Source organism: Parasteatoda tepidariorum, chromosome 5 (genome assembly GCF_982258835.1).
Source record: "Parasteatoda tepidariorum strain Cologne lab strain chromosome 5, Ptep-v5.0, whole genome shotgun sequence".
NCBI classification, from domain to species: Eukaryota; Metazoa; Arthropoda; class Arachnida; order Araneae; family Theridiidae; genus Parasteatoda; species Parasteatoda tepidariorum.
This window is the reverse complement of record NC_141759.1, coordinates 10,800,496-10,820,349: the sequence shown is the minus strand read 5'-3', so window position 1 is coordinate 10,820,349 and position 19,854 is coordinate 10,800,496. Positions and strand designations below refer to the sequence as shown.

General features: G+C 35.3%; 1 protein-coding gene across 1 annotated transcript; it reads left to right on the top strand.

Annotated features, from left to right (window-relative positions):
- The first annotated feature begins 324 nt into the window (after window positions 1-324).
- LOC107453068 (cysteine-rich venom protein AnHyalC) lies at window positions 325-19,562 on the top strand. Its single transcript, XM_043053227.3, has 8 exons — window positions 325-643; window positions 4,754-4,841; window positions 7,719-7,891; window positions 10,698-10,804; window positions 13,622-13,719; window positions 14,429-14,563; window positions 16,007-16,275; window positions 19,357-19,562. The coding sequence occupies exons 1-8, from the start codon at window positions 371-373 to the stop codon at window positions 19,456-19,458; spliced, it is 1,245 nt and encodes a 414-aa protein (XP_042909161.2). The 5' UTR covers window positions 325-370; the 3' UTR covers window positions 19,459-19,562.
- Window positions 19,563-19,854: the final 292 nt, after the last annotated feature.

Genomic DNA, 19,854 nt, shown 5'->3' with positions numbered 1-19,854 from the left:
AGCATGCTTGCGAGATCTTCAAAACTCATTTTTTATTTGTCTCACAGAAAGTTAAATTGAAAGAACGCGTAATATTATGAACACTACAAGTATAAAAATACTGCATGGCACGCTTTTCCAAGCTTATGCCTAAAAATCAATCGGAAGTAGTAACTCGTAAGTCTTACAGTGAATTTTAAACCCTTTGCTCATTACCTGTGTTTAGCTTTTTACGTTCAACCATCCACAAATTCGTTTATTTGCAAATCGCAAATAAACAAACCCCAAGATGTTAACAAATTTAGTAAATATTTTGTTTTGCTCATTTTCTTAACAAAATGACCATGATGACAAAATAAGGTACAATAATATTTTAACAGGTACATTCGAAATGATCATTGCCCTAATCGTCATTACAGCAACGTGCCATCAAGCACTGAGCCTTAGCGCTTATCCGAGGGCTTGTCCTGACATGTACAAAAGATTCCATCCGCAACACTCGGGCTGTATTGATCGCAATCCCAGGTGTAGCGAATTCCAGGCAGGCGTAGCGAATTACGAAATGTCCATCTTGACTGCCCATAACGAGGTCAGAAGAAGAGTTGCCTATGGTCAAGAAACACGAGCAGGTGGACTCCCACAAGCTGCAAATATGATGGAACTAGTAAGCTTCTTATTTTCTCTTTGTTTATAACAAATATTAAAGTTCTTACGAAGATTTCTCATGTACAACTGATGGTATAATCATTTTTACGTATATTGCTTGAGTACAGTTGATGCTATAATCATCTTTCGTCTTTTATACTTCCAAGCTATTCTGCAACGCCTTCGCAAGCACAATATGTAAGAATAATGTTTTCTGCAACAGGAGACATGTTCAATTTACATCGTTCACCAAATTATTGTATCAGTTTTATTGCATAGCATTGCATTTAAACTGCTGTTTGTAGAAAATGCAACACCATGAAGGAATCATCAGAATCAAATGAAATTCGCAGCAAATGTCAATTATAGGATATTATGCAAATTAATAAAGTTTCAGAGCCATCGCGCGTGCGTGGCGCGCGCAGCGCCCTCTGAATTGATGCTGAAAGCGTATAAATAAAGTGCTGTAGCGGGACGTTGAAAATAGTCTATGATTATTTGTTAGTGGCAAACGTTTAGTGAGACCTGAGTATGCCTCCACGACGGAAGAATAAGAAATTCAAGCAACTTACGGAGTTTGAACGAGGGAGGATAATCGGCCTTCGAGAAGGAGGATTTTCCTATCGCGCAATAGCAGCTCGTATGCAGCGGAACAGTTCCACAGTGATGCGAGTTTGGAAGCAGTGGACCGACGAGCACCGAACAACTCGAAAAACAGGCACTGGACGACAGAAGGTGACGTCAGAGCGCGATGATCGACACCTGCTCCGCATGGCGGTGAATGATCGCACAGCTTCCTCCAGGCAGCTGGCAGCACATTGGTCTACTGCTACAGGTGTACAATTGTCGGCTTCGTCAATTCGTCGTCGTCTGCTGCGCCGTGGATTGCGTGCAAGGGTGCCATTATACAGGATTCCCCTCACGGCGGATCATCGACGGCTGCGTTGGCAGTGGGCTCTTGAGCACAGAGACTGGCGAGCTGATTGGCACCAAGTTGTCTTTTCAGATGAATCACGCTTCAATTTGTGGACCCATGATGGCCGTGTTCGTGTTAGACGTTATGCCGGTCAACGCTGCCTTCCTGAGTGTATTATTGAACGACATAGTGGTCGAACACCCGGAGTTATGGTCTGGGGTGCGATTTCGTATCATGGACGATCCAATTTGATACGAATTGAGGGTAATCTCAATAGCAACAGATACGTCCGTGAAGTGCTACAGCCCGAAGTCGTTCCTTTCCTTCAAGGCATCCCTGGAGCTATCTTTCAGCAGGATAATGCACGCCCACATGTTGCGCGAACTGTTAGAGACTTCTGTTCAGCACAACGCATGCAACTTCTTCCTTGGCCTGCTTATTCGCCGGATATGTCGCCTATTGAGCACGTGTGGGATATGGTTGGTCGGCGTCTCACTCGTGATCCGCGTCCTGCAGTTTCCAAAGACGAACTTTGGTTGCGCATACAAGCGATATGGAATTCTCTTCCTCAAGCAGATATTCAACATCTGTTTGACTCCATGCCACGTCGTATAGCAGCACTTATTGCAGCGCGTGGTGGCTGCACCAAATACTGATTTCGGACGCTTAATTTGTTTCTTTTGTTTTGAAAATTTCATCATTTATTTGTATCAGTACAAGTCGTTTCTGCATTAAATTTCATTTGATTCTGATGATTCTTTCATGGTGTTGCATTTTCTACAAACAGCAGTTTATTTCCATGAGTTGATTGTTGTTATTTTTAATATATTGGTGCAATCTTTGTAATATTAATGGTTTTTCATCGAATCTATTATACCAGCAACATAAAATATTTAAAGACTATGAATGCTGTACTGAAACAAAATATCCGGAATTTAGAGATACAGAAATTCCATAGCAATTGACGGGTGTGTTGCTATTTACTTGCATGTATCAAATATTATAGATCCTCTTTAATACAATGTTAAAAGAATGTGAATCTTGATGTAGAAGATGTCAAACTCTCGAGTTTTACAGAGCTTTATTTTTAAACATTTATGGTCTGTCTACTGCATTATTTTGACCTTCGTCAGACATGGACAGTAGCGAGAGGGTACCCCTCTCCCTTAAATTTTACAGCACTTTCAACCGCTGCTTACTTGACGTGCATACTGCAGTGCGATTGAAAAAAAAGGTTAAGTGCTTCGCATTTGAGAAAAATGGCTAGATAATTATTTTCCTTCTATTGCTAATGACATGAACACTATAATAGAGTTTTAAAAACTGATACGGCAAAATTAATTGATTTTTTTCTTTTCTTGCAATGGGTAACTTATCATTCCAAATTGCAAAACATACATTAATCTCAATTTGAATTTTCTGTAGCTTACGCGGATTTTTCTGACGTAAGGCAGGATAGACGTCGCACGCACACGTAGATGGTTTTGGATCTAAGTCACAACAGCCAGGATCTAACTCACAACAGCTATCTCTCTGATGTGAGCGACACCCCCCATAACTGACTGACTACACCACCGGAGAGCTTACAGTATACTCTCGATATCTTGAAAACCTTGTTATGTCAAAAAAATATTTTTCCCTTCGGCATTATAGGGTAAACCAACCAGCGAAGGAACATTTCATATATATTGATTAAAAATAAGAATTTGAAAGTGTTTTTTTCAGATTGATTAGTAACGATAGCTTACTGCCAAACAATAGGAAGTCATCTAGCAATGTTTTGGATTATCTGGTCAAATAGACTTCTCTGGAAAAAATTTTGAATTTGTTATTATCTCTGCAACATCTTGTTTCGTTGAAAAAATTATAAGGTGGGTGTTTGTATTTATATGTTTAAAGTGGAATTAATTGCATGTAATAGTTTTATTTTTCTCTCTGTGAAAAAGAGAATTCAAAATATAGTTATTGAAGTTACGTTTTTTTTGTTGAGCATCACAGCATAATAAAGTACTGAGATAAGGGGATGTCTATTCACTGGATCACCAAACGATGAAAAACCAGTGAAAGAACAAGTGCTCCTTTACTGTTTTTTTTCTAAGTTAATGAAAATAAAAGATAAACTTTAATTTTCTTGTACCTTTCGTGATTTTCCGCATCAAAAGTATGTTAAAAATACTAAAAACAACTTTTAACCAGTGAGGGAACAGGCATGTTCCTTTACTGGATATAGATTTCCCAGTGAATGAACAGTATGTGTTAATATGTTGACACTTTAATTTTCAATTCATGATTACAAAAAAAAGTTAGCATTTTTCAAGTATTTATATGTTATAATTTCAAGAATAGGCTTGTTTTTAAATATTTGTATGGCTTATAAATTCATAAAGAGCATTAAAAAATAACCAAAATTAAGTGTTCCTTTACTGGGTGTTCATTCACTGGTAAGAGCTGTTCCTTCACTTGGTCTTCTTACTACTTGTTATTTGAACCTCCAAAACAATATTATGTAAGTTCTCTACAATTTTTTTACATAATTTGCAATTAGTAACAAATATGTTGACACTGTCATTTAACTAAAATTACGAATTTTGAAATTAATATGATTTTTTTAAAAGGCAAGCGAATCTTAAGTGTTCCTTCTCTGGTTAGTTTACCCTATATCCACTAATATTAATTTGAATTCCTATGTCGAATTTTTTTCGAAATAGAAATTTAATTTTTTTCCAAAAAATCACGATGCAAGTTTATTGTAAATTAATTCCTTTCTACTTAATGCATTATTATTTTTGTCTTACTTTTAAAAATTAGATTATATCATTGTTGTATTTAGACTTATAGTCAACTATCATTACATGTGCATATTTATAGTAATTCTTATTTTTCACGCCTCTACTTTTTAGGATAATATTTTTCAGATTATATTTTTCTATTTTTTTAGAATATATTTATTCGAAACTTGTAACCTCCAAAACTCGCTATCTCAAATTTTTTTTAGCGTCCCTTCAATTTGGAGACATCGAGAGTATACTATACATAAGTTTCTCGAAAACAAAATTCGAAAATTCTGATTTACGCATTTTCGTCGTAATTCTTTTAGTGAAACTGTTGATCCCGTTCTCTATGTTTTCTTTAGTCATTATGAAACAAAAATAAATATCAGTTTATTAATAATTATTTATTTCTAAGCATTTTTTTTCATTCTATCTAATTTAGAGTTGGGATCCAGAATTGGCATTTTTAGCCCAAAGCTGGGTCGACCAGTGCACGGATGAGATTGAATGCTTAGTTTGCAAATGGACAGGTAATTTGCTTTCTCACGCTGTCTTTATACTTCTTTGATTCATTTGTCACGTTCTTTTTTTCTACATAAACAACCACGAACTAGTAGTAGTTTTAGGTCCGGTAGGATACATGTTCGACTTCCGGCGCTTGTTTATGATCAGATTTATTTCGAAAAAGCCGCCATTTTTTAAACCTTTTGTGGAACAGCAAATTCCAGTTGTAAGTTCTAGATTGGCGCAACTTGTTAATAACTGCTACCTCAGACAATGTATACGTATTAAAGAGATACACTTTAGCTCTCAAATGCGTAAAAAATATAGCTACTGAACTGAACTGCATTAAACATCTAGGCAAATGAGGCCACTTGCGGCCCTTTTCCCATTCATCTTTAACTTGAACTTTTGTGGTGTTTCGATGAAGTGGTGGAATGCAAATGAAGTAAAGGACTATTCAATGAGATGTGACTGTGCAGTTATATACAGATGAGAGCATTATGTAAAAACATGAGTTATAACGTGAGCTAAGCTGGTATGGTGAAAATGAGGTTATGTATATGCTATTGATATCGGGAATATGAAGCATCTATTCAATAGTATGTTACTATTAGTGTGGCGTTCTTGTGGCCAGTTAAATTTTCATACAGGAATATTTCATTGAAATTTTCTGCAGGGAAGAAGTGGCTTTTTCTAAGAACTTAATATTTAATTTAACCATATGTTTGTCTATGGCATCTATTTTGAGGTCATGGTGTATTGCGTCGTTTTTCATGAACCATCTGGCTTTTACAAAAAACATATGTATTTAAAAAACGGGTGAACATTTAATACATATAATAGTTTTACATTTTCAGTGATTTGTAAAATTTTTTGATTACGACGCAGTGTTGACATACTGGCAACACTGGGCCGCAAAGGGTAAACTCGTTGCTGGTATATAATTTTTAGTAAATTTAATGCTGGTTAATTGACGGTATCCTGCAAATCAAATAGTACTTGTCACATTCTCGTATTGATAATATTTTGCCATTGCCATTACAAATGTGTCAACTCGGAAGATTTTGTACACTAGAAGATCGACGGTGTGAGTGAACTGCTAATTGGGGAAGTAATTTTTTAAAATTATTCCAGCTATAGATTCATGTGTTAAAGCTTAGCGGTGCTGCAATGCAAATATACTTGGTTGATGTTGCATCACATCATCTTTACTTATTTATTGTTACAAATACATGTGCAAGCTTATAAGAAAAAGACGGAAAGAGATGGGAAAGAAACGCAAAAGCGGAAAGACTGGTAGTAACCATTTCAGTTATAGCTAGTTTTCTGGAGGAGTTTACTTATTCATTTTTTTTTCAAACTATTCAACAATATCTACTTCATCTTGGTAGTTACAGACATTTTATTTTTCCCGAAAAAAAAATTAAATGTCTTTCGTACCAGTTTTTTCTCTTTTCCGTCTAGCTATATAACGTATTTCAGCCATGATTTTTTCTGGGAACATCAATTATTGAGCTGTTAAGAGAAGAGAATTGATTCAATCCTTTCGAAAACAAGTCAAAACTGAAATGGTTTTATTGCCAGTTCTTTTTTTTCTTTTCCGTCTTTGATTTCACCCATGTCCTAGAGCAGGGATGGCGAACCAATGGCACGCGACACAATATTTTGTGCACGCCACCGATCACAAAGTTCACCATGAAGCATATTAACAATTAAATTAGAATTCGCAAAAAACAATTATTAACAAAAAAATTAACAGAGTATGTCACAAAAAACCAATTAATAATCATAAAAAACAAGCTAACAATAAATAACTAGCAAAAAAAATAGTGCGTGGAGGCCCTCCGCGCGGAAGAAGTTAAACTTCGCAACCTGTGACGTCAATTGTAGAAGAATCAGTAGTCGTAGAAGGATCATTAGCTCTACTCAACGACTCTTTTTCCTGCTCCGCTCGCTTCCTTGCTTTGTAATCACGGTAATATTGAGCATTTTTCCCTCGTGGACCTCTTGAACCAGTGGAAGTGCTTGTGGTTGCCTCATCGTCTCGCCATGGAAAATGTATTTGTATTAATAATGTATGTGAATGCGTCATAATGTAATTTCAGAAGAGAAAACCTAACAATCAATTGATATTCACAAGAGACGTACCTTGACATAACCTTAAATCCGTCGCATTGTCCGTTGGATTGTTTTCATTCATTTTTTACAATTGTTATCCACTAAATTTGAAAATAAAAAATACTACCCTATTAAATCATATGTGTATCAAAACAAACTAAAAAAATATTTATAGAAAAACAATACTTTTATGACTTTTATTATTTTTATGCTAGTGTGAACCAAAACAATAAGGAAATGAATGAGGGAAAACTGGATCCTACCACGTGATTTCCCGGCCAATAAAAATGTAGCGTTAAACGTTTAACGCAACCTTGTTGGAAGTCGCATAAGAAGTATAACTTCAAAAAATTTAACAGTCCTGCTCAAACTAACATCTTACATCCTAATATAAGTTATTTTTCATCTAATCTGCAACAACAGAAGTCACACTGATGTTACTTTAAGTTGAATTACGCGTATAACTGAGACAACGGCACGTCTATGACCTTATTAAACAATTTCTTTTAGAAAAATTGGCACGTTGGAGCATAAAGGTTCGCCACCCCTGTCCTAGAGATTTGCAAAGTTAAGTTTACGGTTCTCAACCATTTCTGTAAAATAAGTTGTGGAATCTTAAGCAGTTAGTATGTTTGTTTCGAAAATCCTCCGTCAAATAACATAAGGAATCGGCAGGTCTGTTATTATTCTGGACTTTTACTGTAGCATATTTGTTTTCATTTTTTACTCCAGTTAAAGTTTTTGATACTCAAATTTTTCAAATGAACTTTTATTTCCTGGTTTAGGAAATTTTACTGTTGGTCAAAATACGTTGAAGTTAACCAACAGATGGGATGTGACCAATTACCGTCCAGACTGGAAGCAACAGGTGGAATATTGGTACAAAACCGTCGAACAATTTGATGCACGTCTCATTTCAGCCATGAGATACGATCCCAGATATCACCCGTTTGTTCAAGTATGTAACAAACAAGACAAAAGTTTTTTAAATCTTAAGGTTGTTTTTCGGAACATCAGTATGACAACTTGTCCGAAAGAGTTGCAATGCGGGACTGCAACTTTCGATGCCTTTTGCAAAAAATTATTCTACTGGTAACTAATTTTGTGTTATAATGTCGTATTTTTTATTCGTTTGACTCTGCCACAATACATATCAAGTCTTAGTTTTCGCGATAAGGCTTTTAAAATGTTGCCCAAATTACTAAAAATTCTGAAAGCTATTTTAAATGACTACCACTCCATAAAACATTTCAAAAATGTCTATTATTTGACATTTGTCAATGTCAAATAATAGACAATGTCTATTATGGCCAAATAATAGACAATGTCTATTTTTTGGCCTGCTAATCAACACTCGACAAGTTAAGCAAATCTAAAGCCAGCGCTATCTGGAATGCTTATTGCGAAACTGGCGCAAAACGTCAATATGCAGTAAAGGGACAATTTCATTAACTACTAAGTGTTTAATTAACGTGGTCTAATTTTTTAATATTAAAAAACATACTCCAATACTGCATTATCTGGTCTCATAAAAATTTGAAAAATAGTAATGGAAATTTGGAATAAGGTAGTTAATTTTAATCTGGGTGGAAAAAATTTCGTCAAACCAGCAATTTTAAAAAAGTTTAATATTTAAGTTATTGGTCCGTTCTAAAGAGCAGATAATTCGTCACAGTAAGATGATATATGTAGTTTAAAATACTCACTTTGCTTCAAGGTGTAAAGTTCTTAAACGGAGGCATTTTTCTTTTCCTTAGCGACTGAGCTCCGAGAAACCTTGTTAAAGTAACAGTGTTACCAAATGAAAACTAAAATCTGTTGTATAAGTAAATTTTAAATGTATTATAAAAATATAACGAGGTAATTAGAACAAAGTGCTGTTTGTATAATTTTTTGAAATGTTTTTTTTTACGTTGTGGATGACGAAATGTCATAGAAAGTGTTGATAATCGAAACTAGTTAACCCTTTAATGGGCCCTTTATTTCTAGTAAAGGTAAATTAAAGTATTTTTGGAATTGAAATTGTTTTAAGAACAGTAATTGATATAAAAAAAACAACTCATTTAGTTTATAAAAATGCCATTTTTTGTGGTAAATATATTTAACATGACCTATTAGGAACTTGCTGACTTTTATTTTTCCTTATTTATAAAACAAATTCCTTAAATGCTACAAACTTCAAAAGGAATTATGTATTTTATAACTTTTATACGTTTTTTAAAAGTGGCAAATGGTTACCAGTTTTATTCAAACTCACTTCAAGAAAGTTGAAGCTATTGAAAAATGGAAACCTAAATTAAAAGTGGTGAAACGTGGTGGTAAGTATACTTACCACAGCCTTCAAAAGTGTTAATAAGTATGTCATTTCTGACTGAAAAAAATATTATTTCTCGCTATATTGAATAATCCTAAGCAAACGCTGCTGCTGTGAAGGATGATCAACTTAACAACTGGTGTGAGTTGGGTACAGAAATAATTAAGAGACAGCTGTAACTTGTTCTAAAAAAAATATGATTTCGGCTTAATATGATTATGAGAATGTCAGAAGTTACCCTTCCTTGATGCCAGCTATATTCCTTATCTGAAAATTAATAAGGGGAGCGAAAAAAGGGGGTGTTTAGATAGAATGTTTCCGATATCATTTTCACTCGGAATTCAATGAAATTACACACAATTTTATAAAACTAACAGTTTCAAAACTTATAGGAATAGCTTAATACTTACCTCTTTCATTAGCTTAGAGCAATAGTTCTATTCATAGCTAATCTTCTAGTCTACTAATAGTTAAGCAACATTCGATTGTAGCATTTGGATTATTTGCTTTTTTATGAATAAAAAAATGGCAGTTTGTTGTAAAAATATTTCGTAAAAAGCATAAGAAAATAATTTAGCCCTTTAATGAGCTACTTATATCTAGTAAAAGCAAATTAAAATATTTTTGGAGTTGAAGTTTATATAGGAATATAAATTCATTTACTCACCTTTTTTGCTTTATATTACTTTACGTTGCATTTAGTTTTGTCGCGCCATGACATGGAAACTGAAAATTAAGAAGATGCGTAGAAGGTAATACGATGGAATATAAAAATTTAAAAGTTCATCATTTGTACATAAACTATGCTGTCAAACGTGGAGTATACTTCACGTTCTACAGAAATGCAACTACAGAATTGAAACTTGACGTGGACTGATAGGACAATTTTTATTTGTTAAAATTAACACGCGTTTTCCTTTCGAAATTATATCTGTTATCAACCACTTTCGTAATTTTATATTTTTGTGTGTTTAAAGCAATGTCATATGAAATTTCTATATCTTATTTACGTAAGGAGCAATATGTAAATTTGAACATGCAAAATAGTGTTAGCTTACCTGCCAACTCTTCCGGATTTTCCGGAAGATTTTATTTTCATTTTTAAAGTGGTAGCAATACTCAGGTTATTCCTATTAACTTTTTGAATTATAATGATAATTATAAATGAATTTGACCACCACTACATATAAAGAATTACAATAAATATATAAAAGCAGAATAATCCTTGCGCAAGCGAATTTCAACGGGGTCAAAATATAAATATATTTTTGAGTCAGATTGTTTGACAACCACTCTGAAAATCCATTTTCAGAAAGAGTGAAAGTTGGCAGGTATGTGTTAGAGATTCTATCATTTTTGTATCTAAACCAGATTTATTATAAAGAACTTGATGCTAGATATTGACATTGTAATCGTTTTTAGTTTATTGATTTGATCGTGAAAATTTCAGCTTGTGTGGGCAGGAATCCATAAAGTTGGTTGTGGCTATGCGGCATACAGAAGTTTAACGAATCCAGCTGTTAATGAATTCAAATATGTCTGTAACTATGGACCTGGGTAACTATTGCTTTAATTTAATTCTGAATGGATCGACAATCCCTGTTTATGTTTCCGGACAGATAAGTTCTTTTAAATGTGCTTGGAAATTCAAGCCCTAACTTGAGAAATCGCCGGTGCATTTCATATTTATATGCCCATTCAAAATAATGACCCTTATCCGAAAACTCTTTCGGGGGTAGGTCGGTTACTATTAGTCTTACAATAATGAATAAAGCTCAAAAGGCTTATTTAGTAACTGTGATATCGCACTGTCCAAACAATGATATCTCAGAGTCCCAGTCTGCTCCAAAAAAATGTCTTTACCTCACAGCCACTTCGTGCTAACTCTTATATATCTTTTTACACTACATCTACACTTGATCGCAGCTCCATCACAACATGGAGGCATGACAGTAACATTGACATAGCAAAAATGAGTATTTAACAAAATGGCCGCTGCTTTAAAAAAGCTTTTAAGATATGGAAATTGCTCAAACAGCGAATTTAAGGTATTAGAATTTCTGAAAGAAGTGTTTTTAAAAAAATTAACGCAAATCAAAAAACGTATTTAATTAAAGGGATATATCAAAGGGAAATCAGATTAAAGGGATATCAAATTAAATATCAAATTAAAGGGATATTCAAAGGAAGGCACTGGCCCAGGGAGGGCCAGTGCCTTCCTTTGAATTCGAATCCACTTCTCTCTACTTTTGACACTTGTTCGCCAGTTTTTCTCCTTTACAGTAAGGAAATCAGTCTCAACTAAATCTAGCCATCTCAGCCTGGGTCTACCTCTTTTCCTGTTCGTTAGGGGTTTGTGTAATAGAATTTTCTTTAAATTTGAGTCATCATTCCTTCTGAAAATGTGAGCTGCCCAGTTCATTCGATTTATTTTTATGAATTTCACAATATCTGGCTCTCTGTAGATTTTATACAGTTCAGTATTATATCGTCTTCTCCAGGAATTATTTATTTGTATCCCACCAAGGATGGCCCTCAAAACTTTTCTCTCAAAAATGGCAATTTTATTTTCACCAGCTTGAGTTAGGTTCCAGGCCACAGAGCCATAGGGATACATCTCAAAATACTTAATTAAAGAAAATGAACACAGCTTTCAATGCGTGTTTAAGAAAACGGGAAAATTGAATAGATCGAAATGCGTATTTAATAAAATAGACGCAGCATAAAATACTTATTTAATACAATTGAACTCAGATTGAAAGCGTATTTAAATAAATGGGAATAGCTCAAAAAATGTATTCAAGATAAACATAAAATTGAAATGCGTATATAAAAAATATAAATGGTCAAAAAATTGCAGAAAATGCACCTTTCGATATAAAAACCCAAATTTTAAGAAATGACGTAGGGGTTTTTCCAAGTTTTTTGAACTCTTAAACAAGCGTCATTATCACAGAGTAAATTACTACGGGGAAAATATTCTCAATTATTACGGAGCTCAATTATTTTGGATTGAAGAATCAGGGTGGTTGAGTATATTACGAAAGTGACTTTTAAGATAACCTCTTCGTATTTAGATCTCTAAACCAGTGCATCCTAAAGTGTGGTACGCGTACCCCCAAGGGTACGGGAACAGTTTAGCGAGGGGACGCGTTCTTATGCAAAATGTCAAGCAACAAACGAAAATTTCGAAACATTTTATTTAAAAATAAAGCTAGCCATGAAAATTTACGATTACATTACGAGAGTTAACAGTTAATAATTAGTAATATCATCAGCCAGTTGTGATTTTTAACTTTCGTGTAATTTTTTATTGTAAAAAATACATTCATTTTTTTATTAGTGGTATACAGTGTTGCGAAAAATTTAGAAAGGGTACACAAAATCATAAGTTTGGGAAACACTGCTTTAAACGATAAAGTGGTATTTGAAAAACAAAGTTAAAAAAAGTATTAACTTATGCATAGATGCCAACTTGTTCCGGACAGCAAATATATATTTTAAACTGGTAGTTTATCAATTGTAATTCTTGGTTCAATAAATTCAATTTAGCAAATTTTTTTCCACCACTATTTCTAAATAATTTGTACTTTTAGGTCTTATGTCATTCATGACTTGAGCTGCCCATGCAAATATTTCGAGCCGCCAACTGCCTTGAACTCCTCCATTTATCTTTCTTCCCTTATGCCATTAGTACCAGTCGCCCTTGGGCATAATATAGACTAAAAGGTCTGGTGCCCGCTCACGCGTGTAGGCATCTTACAAATTACAGATCGTCGTCGGTCTTATGTCATGCTAGACTTTTAAAAAACAAGCAAGAATAGTCAAGTATTTGCAAAATTTTCTTTGTAGTTATTTACAGCTATTTTAATTATTTTGGCGTTTCCGGAGCAGTTGGCATCTCTGCTTATGTTTACAATGACTAATATAAATTTACAATACGAGTGCTAATCTGTAAAAACAGCTGCATGCTTTAAAAAAATAGCAACTTAAGAAAATAAATAAATATAAATTTATGCTAATGGATAGCATTATGACACGAATTTATTTCTACTCCTTAATTTTTTATTATTATGTTTGTTATTATCTTAATCTCACTTTTTAGGCCATGTTATTCTTATTATCTGCAAATTTTAAGCTATATCATTTTCCTGAAACATTTAAGACTGTGTCCTTTTTCTTAAATGCGCATTTTGAACTATGTCCGATTTCTTTATCACGCATTTTTATCTATGTCCATTTTCTTAATGACACATTTTAAGCTATGATTATACGGTTAAGCATATGCAGATAGATTGAGATTGTTTTTTCTTCACTTGATTTAGTTGGTGATGAAATGTTTAACCACGTCTATGTTTTGTTTATTGATTTCAGAGACAACTTGAATCCCCATGATCCTCCTCACTTGTACGCTATAGGGTCACCTTGTTCTCAGTGTCCTCTTTATTCAGAGTGTGTGGCAGGACTTTGTCGTAAGTAGCTAGCTTTCTCACTCCTCATCCAGGATACTTTAGTACTCGCTCTAGTGAATTTCAAAAAATCATGGTTTGGACTACAAAAACTGTAACTGGTGAAGAGAATCTGCTTGGCGTTTCTTTAACACGTTGAATGCCATGGGTGTCACCGGTGACAGGCACTGAGTTTGTTCGCAGCGCCACGAAGGTCACCGTTGATCGTCGAAGCCAAGAATATTAAAAACGCATTATTGGAGTAAATTTTTTTATTTTTTTATAATATTATCGTTACTAAAATGGTTTGAAGAAATGAATGCAATATAGAACACACAAAAATAGTTTTATTTATATACGCAGAGATGCCAACTTTCTCCGGACAGCGAATAAATATTTTCAAGTGGTAGTTTATTAATTGTGATTCTTGGTTTAATAAATTCAATTGAGTAGATTTGTTTCCACCACTATTTCTAAGCAATTCATATGTCTACATAATTCATCACTATTTTTTATAAGTCATGCTAATCCCTTTAAAAAACTAGCAAAATCTGTCGAATATTAGCAAATTTAATTTGTAGTTATTTATCGTTTGGCCAGACGGGAAAGCTATGTAAAATTCAACGCGTTAAAAATGTCTGGAATTAGAGGACAAAAAAAATTTCCTCATGGTTATTGATTGACCACTTCTGAATTTTTACACTTGGATTTTATTATGTCTTCTTATTTTAAGGTTTGAAAAGCTACGCGCCAGTATATCTGCCAAAACAGAGTCATCGATTTTTCTGCAGCTTTGAAAGTTATGATTCCAACTGCAATTATGCGGTCACCAATCCTGATAAATGGAGAATCATACCTGCCTACGGTGGTGAGAAATTCTACTTTATTTTTCGGATTTACTTATTCAATTTTATGACGATGGTGCAGTTTATTTTAAAGTTCCATTAAATTACTTTCAAAATAAAATATTAATTTCAAGCGCTGAATGGATGAAGCGGGTAAGTGATATATATTTTTTTCTTTTTTGGTAAGGGTAGCATTGCGTTGCCTTATTTTATTTTCCATTACCAAATTTGAAATAAAAATTATGCAAACACACTCAAAACTGGTGTGGATTAGTTATGTCAAAATTGAAATGAAAACAAAAACAATTCTAAAATACCAGCGTGCTCATGTGATCCCTGTATGTTATTTTCTCTGGTTAGTAAATTACCCCTGAAATCGTCTCTAATAACTGAAGGTCACTACACGGTTTGGTCAAGAATTTTTTTTAATTTTATGAATATGATTGGTTTGTCTTGTGATTCCTCGTTTTTCGGGGTTAATGGGGACCAGAACCTTCCGCGAAAACTGAAAAACCGCGAAGTAGGATTAGTCAATAGGAATTTTCATGTATGCGGGTACACGAATGTTTTAAATATGTGAACAGTATTTATACTTTACACATTTAAGACAAAAATTACAACAGTACACGGATTTACTTAAACGTGTCAGTGCTAATTAATAAGGTTAATTATAAAACCGAGTATAGCCGACAACCTCCAAATACCCGATGTGTTGGAGGGCCGTAGTTAGCCGACAACCACCAAATACCCTCTGTGTAGGAGAGTCGTAGTTAGCCGACAACCACCAAATACCCTCTGCGTAGGAGAGCCGTAGTTAGCCAACAACCACCAAATACCCTCTGCGTAGGAGAGGCGTAGTTAGCCGACAACCACCAAATACCCTCTGTGTAGGAGAGCCGTAGTTAGCCGAGAACCACCAAATACCCTCTGTGTTGGAGAGCCGTAATTAGCCGGCAACCACCAAATACCCTCTGTGTTGGAGAGCCGTAGTTAGCCGACAACCACCAAATACCCTCTGTGTAGGAGAGCCGTAATTAGCCGGCAACCACTAAATACCCTCTGTGTAGGAGAGCCGTAATTAGCCGGCAACCACCAAATACCCTCTGTGTTGGAGAGCCGTAATTAGCTGGCAACCATCCATAACCCTTTTTATTTAGGATCCCTAATAATTTCCCTAATAATAAGTATCCTTAATAATACGTATTCCGCTTTTTCTTTACTGATAAAAATATGTACAAATTAAATTCTCAAAATGACGTTGCGACTTGAAAAAAGTATCGGAACCTCGTAGTGGTGCGTTCGGCCCCATTTCCCCCCTGACCTTGATGTGTTAATGATGAAAAAGACTGTATCCAGTTTATATTCTTCGAAATTATTAAAAAAAAAATCAAATTATTATTATTATCATTTACTTTATAAAATAAGAGCAAGGCTTTCTCTTAAAGTGTTTATGTGTTGTATTCCAGGTAATTATTTCGCCACTGTACTGTCCAGGCAAGAATATGCGGCGAGTTTCATCTTCCTTGGTTGGATAATTTCCAGGAAAGGTTCCTGCCTCGTTGTCCTTCACAGGGTCGGATATACGAAGTTTTCTCAGGCGAAATTCTTAGGATCCCTAGAAGCAATTTTAGACATCTTTCGAGTCAAGAACTACATTCAGTTTGATCAGGCTGTCAGGAATTCATTGGAGTTTGTAAGGATGTACCTTCCATTAGAGATTGACGCCCACACAAGGGTGAGTTAAAGGCAGGGCTACCGAATACTACGATTTTTGCAAAATATTCGATACAGTGGTAAATAGTTTAAAAGTAAGGCATTCAGAAAAATTCCAGTTTTTGAAGCGGTGTACTGCTCTACAGCCTAGTCAGGATTGAGGTGTTTAATACGAAGTCACCACACTCGGACATGAGGGTCATCACTTCCAAAATTAAATACAGTTTCGTCAGTAAAGACAACCTGATTTCGTTTGGTTCCAGTTCAATCCTGTCGAGATAGTGACACTATTCCGAACGGAGGCAACGGTTGGGGACAATCCTGCTTACACTGTACACCAAGACACCGCTTCTACAGACAGTGCTAATAGGGTGGTATGAAATGCAGTCGCATTTCTAGACACGATTACCCCTTATTTAGACCCCCGGTGAAATGACTGCCCAGCGATTCGTATGTGACATGCCACTTGTTTTCCTATTTCATTGTGTAGTCACTCGTGTTGCTATTCATATCAGGGTTCCTAGAATTCATTTTTGCAACGTAGTAATGCTCCGTCACACTTAGCAAGGGTGTAACTTCAATACCTCCGCCAAATTCCCATTGGGACAATTGACGACGGCAAGTTGAACAGCATTCGAGTTTAGCCAATTTTGAGGTGTTTTTATAGCAACTGTGAAATGAAATGCCACAGAACATCATAAGGAACCTTCATGCTTCAGTGCCCGAACGTAGAGCTTCCTGAATTCGTCATAGATGTGACAATGTAATGAATGATAATTTTGCTTTGAGTTTTTGATCAGTTACTTATATTGACGTTGTACGTACGTATGTGAAAACTCGTTTCATTCTTAAAACTTTTTCTGGGTGCTAGGGTAGTTTTTTTTGGCAATAAGTGCATTGATATATTGTGTGGTAAAGCAAACATCTTTGTTTCACAGAAATAGTATTAAAGAGTGAGCAATTATTACAGATTTAAAAATACATATATAGAAGAATGTCTACGCTTTCAGGGTTGCTACGGGGGACTATAAATGCAAAAAGTGCTGACTTAAAAAATTCTAACTTCTCTTAAAAGAAAGTAAAATTAGTAGTTTTCTACGGCAAATTGTTTGTGTTTGCCATTGTTGTTGTCGTCGGCCATTAAGGAAGAAGGGGTGTGGTTGTTCTTGGTTTCCAGTGGCGCCATCTATTGCCGAGAATTAGACTTCTGCGTCCCACATACGTCACATCCATTCATTCCTCCACAGATAGTAATTTTTGACCTGAACCAGAGAACGATCAATCTCCAATTCAGATCCAATGACGTAAACCAATACAATCAATCTCTAACTGTTTTTTTTAAAAATTTTTATCAATTATTTATATCAATGTTTTAAATTAATTAATTAATTAAATTGTTTTAAATTAACTAATAAAAGCAATTCGTTAAAAAACAAGATATATTTAGCTTATACACGTTGTATGTTATTATTATATACACTGGTTATCATAAATTAAGGAAAAATCACAAAAATAGCGATAACTCTTTCAAAAGTAAGCCAAACCGTGCAAAATTTGCATATGTTGTCCACTAAGAGTAGCTGAGTAAAATTGCAATATGCAAATTAGTGGCGCTGCACTCGGCTTACGTCATCTGCCTGGAGCATAAAAGTCCAAGTTTGAGAGAAAGCACACAAATTTTACTGTGATTGCGACATTGAAAATCTGAGATAGCCAATTCGTAATAATGACCTCTAGGCATCATTTGCCGGAAGAACTACGATGGAGAGCCATCGGGAGACTAGAGGCAGGGCAGAGTCAATCAGAAGTGGCCAGATGGCTAAATGTGAGTCCATCTGTGGTTCATAGACTTTGGAGGCAATTTCAAACCACAGATTCGGCATCTAGGAGGTTCAGTCAAGGACGGCCAACTGTTACGACCAGTGCCGATGACCGATATTTGACATTAAGTGCACGCAGGAATAGAACCGCTACTCCGACACATCTTAGATCCTCTCTTGCTGCAGCCACCGGAAGGTTGGTGTCAACGTCAACTGTGCGCAGAAGGCTCCACGAAGGTGGTCTGTATGCGAGACGACCAGCCATTTGCGTGCCGCTCACATCACGCCATAGGAGAGACCGTTTGCAGTGGGCCCGACAACATGTCCACTGGACGTCAGATCAATGGAGGCCTGTTCTCTTTACGGATGAGTCCAGGTTTAGTCTAGAAAGTGACAGTAGACGTTATTTGATATGGAGAGAACCTGGGACCCGTTATCATCCATCAAACATCCGTGAAAGAGATGCATACGGAAGAGGCAGTGTCTGTGTTTGGGGAGGCATATCCTTAGGAGGGCGCACATACCTCCATGTCTTTCCAAGGGGAACCGTGAATGCTCAGGTTTATCGAGACAACATCCTTGATGCTTATGTGCGCCCATATGCCGGGGCAATTGGTGATTGCTTCCTGTTACAGGACGATAATGCAAGACCACACAGAGCTCGCATTGTTGATGATTATCTTCAACAGGAAACAATTACTCGCATGGAGTGGCCAGCTCGATCCCCGGACTTGAATCCTATCGAGCACGTTTGGGATGCTCTAGGGAGGCGTGTATCTGCCATCAATCCGCCCCCTCAGACCCTTGCCACGCTTGCAACTGCTTTACAAGAGCAATGGCTCTCACTTCGTATTGAACTGATAGACCGCATAATTGAAAGCATCACACATCGCTGTTTGTGCTGTATTGCTTCTAGAGGCAATCATATTCCATATTAAAGGTACTTTTTCTATTGCAAACCGATACTTCCAATTTGTTTATTTTATACATGTGCTAATTTCTATACTACTATTAATGTCTGATAATTTCTTTTTATGTTGTTTAATACCTTACTATGTGTTGTATATTGTGGGTAAGTTTCATAAAATTCCATGTGTAATTTCTTGAGTTATCGCGATTTTTGTGAATTTTCCTTAATTTATGATAACCAGTGTATTATAAAAACACGTTTGGGCTTCTCATCATGTAAAAAGCTTTACTAGAGAATATCTATTGTAAAGCCACAGCTAATATTAGTCTAGCGCAACATCCATCTTTTAACATAATTTTCTTTCTTTTAACAGCTTGGGTTCAGACTGAGTTCGCAACCTCCTTACCCTGAACCCCTTTATTGGGAAATTAGAGAGGTACGTATCTTGGACTCATGCAGGATTTCAGATGATTGACCTATGTCAGGATTTTTTGAATTAATTCATATTGATCATTAAAAAACTTTATGTGGTTTGAATTTAAAAAAATTGTTTTAGTCTCATTTATTCAAGTAATTAAAAATAAATTATTTTCTTTAGCACAACAGTTAGTCAGTGTATTTTTTTAAAATTTTTAACAAAGCTCCTATACATTAAAAATAAATGAATGAATAAATTCCCATAAATTGGAAATAATTTGGTACAAAAACTCGAGAAGAAGACTATGACTGATACACAGTCACGTGGCCTATGTCCTTAGTGTCAGTTGATCGTTTATAAACAAGATGCAGTGTTAAAGTTGATTTAATTTTTTTCACAACAATTAAAATACTAGTTAACGTGAAGTTAGTTAAATACAACGCCGTATCGCAC